Genomic DNA, 5,408 nt, shown 5'->3' on the forward strand with positions numbered 1-5,408 from the left:
GAGAGAGAGAGAGAGAGGAGATGAAGTTAATTTGTAGGAACTGAAACAAACAAAAACTTTAAAGCCGTGAACAGTTTTGTTTCGGCTGAAATGGCTAATCAAGATCAAAGTAAGATTGCAGAAACATTATGTTACTGTAGTTCTCTTCCATGGTAATAGGTGAGTGAAGTATGTAAGAGAAACCACAGTAGCCACAAAACTCAATAAAAATGCAAAAGGTCCTATCTACAGCTATTGTTTTGTTTGTCCATTCTGGGCTACTGTAGAAAACAGACACAGAAGGTGACTCGCTGCATCTGTAGATAAAAACGTCTCATTCTAAGGTAATGAAAATACAACGATTCCCTACATCCTAATGAAAACATACCTATGAATATTATATTATATTATATTTCTGCCAATAGATCCTCCTTAATGTTACACACTGGAGCTTTAAGATTAGTATAAGGTCCTTAATATATTATTAATCAGTATGCAGTATGGAATTGGGACATAAACTCTAGGATCTGCATTTATAGTGGGAGAAGTTCTTCTAACAGCTTACCTGGGGATGGTGTTGTACGGTTGGGCACTTACAGGTGCTGCAGTCAGACCCATGGCAAGCCTGGCACTTTTCTCATCCTTTTCTAAGATTCTTTTCATCCCGCCATCCAAAAAGTACTCTTGACAGACGCTGCGAAAGTGGAATGAAAGCGTTACTGTGAGGGTGACGACGACATGTCAGGACAGCCCATTGTACAGGTTTAGATGAGTCACGCTTCACTGTCATGAGGTCTAAAACTGCAGCGGAAAGACGCTGGAAGACATTTGAAGTCGGTCGTACCTGCGACACCATTCGATGCGGCCCTCTCCTTCGCAGTTTTTGGTCCAATGGCTGTCAGCAAGATTCTTCATGGCGACGGCGTACTCACTTAGAGTCTGCTCATCCTCGCAGTGCTCGCGCCAGATCTTGTCAAAGTCGCCCACTGAGAAAGATAAAAAGCAAAAGAAAAAAAAAAGTCAGGCTCGAACAAATAAAAACACAACACTAAAACAAAGATCTCACGACTTTCAAAGAGAGCTTAAACCACTGACTCTACTATCATCTTCTTTCAGTCTGACATCACTTCCCAGAGCAAATAGCATTTACAACCTACTTGCCAACTTTGGTCATCCCCTTCAGCACAAAAACATGACAGTACTCCTTTGAAAAAAAAACTAAAAAAGGTCAGGCCACATTTACTGCTGCATTGCCTACATGTTCCCTCGTCTCTGTCGGCACAGAAGTGGAACTGTTCTTTCTAAAAAACCCTCCTCGAATAGCCATTTCACTGTTCGAATAACGTCCACGGAAAAAAATCCCTTCAGCACGTCTTCATAGTTATTCAGAAGTTTACAGCCCGTAGCACTGACGAGGACACTGATAAGGGAGAAATCCCATGACCGCAAGGAAAAACTCGCTATCAGATTTGCAGAAATGAAAAGACAACAAGAGGAGTGGTGGTAAACAGCAGCACTCTGGAAGCATGACTGCTGTGATTCAATGCCAAGCCTACCAGATCATGCTTTACTTATTAACCAATCATGAGGTCTGCTAGCCGAACAACTTCTCTGTGCTGTTGTAGTCTCTAAAAGAAACCTTCAGTCTTTTTTCAAAGCCATCTAACATTGTTTTAACACACTATATTATGGCTGTGTGGTGTTTTTAAGATGGAAAAGTCAGACAGAGCCTACAGACAACAGGACAACCACCAAGCATTTCTGACTACACAGCTGACAGCAGAGAACACATTATTACAAATATGACTTTTGTTTTAAACCAGTAAAAGTCGTCTTGCCTTCCTGTTGTTTACTGTGAGACTTGAGAGCAGGGACATGGTCAAATGCATATTTTTGATTCGGAGACAGTCAAATGAAACAAACGGGCCAGACATTCAAGCAGGAGACAACCTGGATCATTAGTGGTTTTTATACTTGCAAAGTCAGATAAATCCTGCAGCCTACAAACAGTGTTGGTGTGTGACCTGCTACAATGACAAGATAATGAACTCTTATTTATTTTTTAACAATGATTTTGCACCTGCTGTTTTGAATTTGCCTTTTTGTGTCCTCCTCCTACACCGTCTCTGACAAGACTGTACATTTCCTCAGAAATAGAAAATGAGAGTGTGCAGATTCAACAGCACAAAGCCACCGTGTGGGTAGGCATTGTAGTGAGTTTTTAAATCCAGGGCACAGTATTGCTGCTTGGTTGCCTTAAACTACAAACATCCTTCAGTGGCTGGAATAAATCCCTCTGTCAGTGCACTTAAGTGAAATGTCAGTTTCTTCTTTGAGCGGTGAAGATGTCGAGCGCTGACTCTTGGACGTCCTTACGTCAGTGCTGAAGTATTGCTGAAGGGGTTTTCCAAACTTCCCATTTTACATGATGTTCCTATCCAGACTGACTCACAATATGAAAGAGAGATTTTTGCTTTTAGGACAGACAGCCGCTGATAAACACACAGTGAGCCTTGTGGAAATGTTTCACTCACTGGAACACAAACACCCCAAAGTGTGAGAATGAAGCTGTGTTTTGCACCCCTAAAGGTGGATTATAGTCTTATATAATCATTTTATATGCAAATACTTATGGGCTGAGTTCTGTGTGAAGACAGATCCCAGGTAAACGTAGACAACCCACCCTAAAGTGGTATCTGAAGTGCCAGGTTCGACCCTAATTTTATTCATGATGTTCTCAGGTAACACTTTCTAATTTTATACTGACTGAATACGACATCATGATAGACACTATTCATATTATTATACAGAACGTTCACCTCTTGTGCCACCTCCTAACCCTTTAAGGCCTCAACTGTGTGTTTGTGGTCTGTTACATCTGTATGTGTGGGGTACCTTTTGACAATATGTGCTATATGAACTCTAATTCTCAGGCACAACACTAATTTGGAAGCAGCTGCTGCACTAAATGTGTTTGTTCAGTTCAGAGTTATCATTTATTGGCAATAAAGAGGCAATAGAGAGGCAGTCATTGTCAGCAGCTCTGTCTCTCATTAGTAACTTATTAAGGACTCAGTGTCAGTACGCTGGTTTTAGGAGATAATACACGTCTACAGCAGTATAATACTGTACAGTGTATGAATTGCTATTGGGAAGTAGCTTTAAAAGGCCTCGCTTGCTGACTGCAACCCTCACTGCTGCTGACTGCGGTCTGCCTCCAACACAGCTAACAGCTAAGCAGCCTGAACGCAAACACCGTTAACCAGGGGGGCTAACATTAGTTAAACCGAGCCTTTACCGGCATCACCGTTAACGGGAAACGATTTATTGTGTATTTTTGAGCTAACGTGAAGTGTTAGCACTCGGCTGCAGGGCCACAGAGAGACAGAGGGGCCCACTGAGGCTGCTTACCCTCTCTGTATTTCCTACGCAGTTTTCTGTGGACGTTTTTGACGACCCCTGACAGCTTCTCCTGCTCCCTCTTGCACGGTGCTTCGTCTGGAATCGGCATATAAAACAGCTCCAGGTGGTTTTCTGTCTCCCCGGTCTCGACATTGTCCCTGAGGTCCATAGCACCGTCCCGCCGATGCTGCCTCCGCCAGCTCTTCCCCTTTTCTCAGCTGCAAATCGACCGGCGAACCGGTGCACCGGCCAACAACACGCAAGCTGATTGGTGGACTTTGACAGACACGCTCTAGAACTGACAGTCCGTCGTCCAATCACAGGCCTGGAACCGTACCTGACCCTCCGTGCGTGCCATGGAGCGTTTAAGGGAACCCTGTAAATCCTACAACTCCCGAAGTTATCGCAACACCTCTAATGACAGGACAGAAAATTGAGCTGCTTCTGTTAAATATGTTTTAAAGAAAAATGTCAACTTTATATTCAGACAGTTTCTTTCTCTTTAAACAAAAATATACTTCAATTGAAAAAATTACTTAAAACGCTCAGAAAATGTTATATCTGCAACTTATTTGTGCCAATGTATTTTTTATATATATTTTTCTCTATCACATATTAAATGTATTATTATTCAGTAAATTAGTTCCCCCATATATATTTTAATTTCCAATTTTAATGAATATATTACTGATGGATTTATATATATATATTTTTTTCTTGTAAATTACTTACTTACATACTTACTTATTACTTTTGAATATCATAATTAATTGCAAACTAGTCTCTTAGCACAGTTTTAGTACCCTCCCTGCATTACAAAACACATTTATAAAATTCTAAATAAAGTGGATTTGAAAAAAAAAACTAAAAAAGAAACAAATAACATGATATGGAGCCATTTGCTTAAAGGAGGGAATCATATGCCAACACATATTTTTTATTCATAAGATACAAAAAGTATTAATTAAACAGTCATACACACTATAAACTGTTTGATTTAACTAGTTTGAAGGCAGTTAAATTAAGCTATATTCATAACCACATAAATGATCAGTTAAGTCCTCTACTTGCAGAATACTTTAGTCCAAAAACATGCCCAAATGTTTAGTACACCCTACAATGATTTGGTACAGAAACAGCGACACAAAAAACTTGGTTTACAGCCTCAGCAAGTGAGATAATCTGATTAGGCTCAGAAATAGGATGTAGTCTGCACAATAGATTTTGGAGTGTGACTGAACATGAACATGATGTTTTGTTCTGTTCAAGGGGGATAGTGTGGTGTGAGAAGCGATTCTTGAAGCCTTAATAAATAATGTTCCAATCAGTGTGAAAAAATGTATTTATTTGTATAAAACTTAAAAATGTTGGAGTCAGTACAAATGTCAGCCTGACTGGGAGCATTTCAGTCTGGCATGGTAAGCTGACTGTGACTAATAAAAACAAGCAACCATTGTCAAAACAGCTGGGAAAATTGTAGGCTGCCAATGAAATTATTAAATATTCTGTATAACACTGCTGGTTACAGGAAAGCTTTGCCTAATATTAACGACTCTGAACATCCAATCATTTCTGAATTTAAAGTAATGACTTCTAGAAGACACTGTACAACATATTTCTCGCCCTGGACTCATCCACAGATTCATGTTACAGTTTCTACACTGCGATTGTTCTTATTTAAAGATTAATTTGGCATGAAGTGAGAACAATTGTAGCTGTATCTAAAGCTATATTATCCAGGCTGTAGTTATAGATTCTTTTAAACCCGGAGTAGGACATACATGAACTAGTCCTCAATTACAAAACACAGAGCACATGATGGTAACATTGTTGTTTGTTTACTGTAGCTGCAGATACGCCTGCTTCATGCACTGGGATAATGTCATGGATAGGATGTAATTACACCATAAAATCATACTAATATTAGTAGGTATTAATGGAGTGGTATCATGTCAGGTTTCACATAACGGCTTTCATATATTATGTATTCTAATATATTCTATTGGTTTGATTATGTTATTCAGTTT

At 39.6% G+C, this 5,408-nt stretch overlaps 1 protein-coding gene across 1 annotated transcript in view; it reads right to left on the minus strand.

Annotated features, from left to right (window-relative positions):
• Positions 1–3,637, minus strand: part of bmt2 (base methyltransferase of 25S rRNA 2 homolog) — a 6,075-nt gene extending 2,438 nt beyond the window's left edge. Inside the window, exons 1-3 of the mRNA XM_035665400.1 lie at positions 3,391–3,637; positions 824–965; positions 545–673 (exon numbers count right to left, since the gene is read on the minus strand). Of these exons, the coding sequence (XP_035521293.1) occupies positions 545–673; positions 824–965; positions 3,391–3,550 (431 nt within the window). The 5' untranslated portion in view covers positions 3,551–3,637. The remainder of the gene's footprint in view (positions 1–544; positions 674–823; positions 966–3,390) is intronic.
• Between the last annotated feature and the right edge of the window lie 1,771 nt (positions 3,638–5,408).

This window comes from Morone saxatilis, unplaced genomic scaffold (assembly GCF_004916995.1).
Source record: "Morone saxatilis isolate NCDOM2014 unplaced genomic scaffold, NCSU_SB_2.0 Contig2, whole genome shotgun sequence".
NCBI classification, from domain to species: Eukaryota; Metazoa; Chordata; class Actinopteri; family Moronidae; genus Morone; species Morone saxatilis.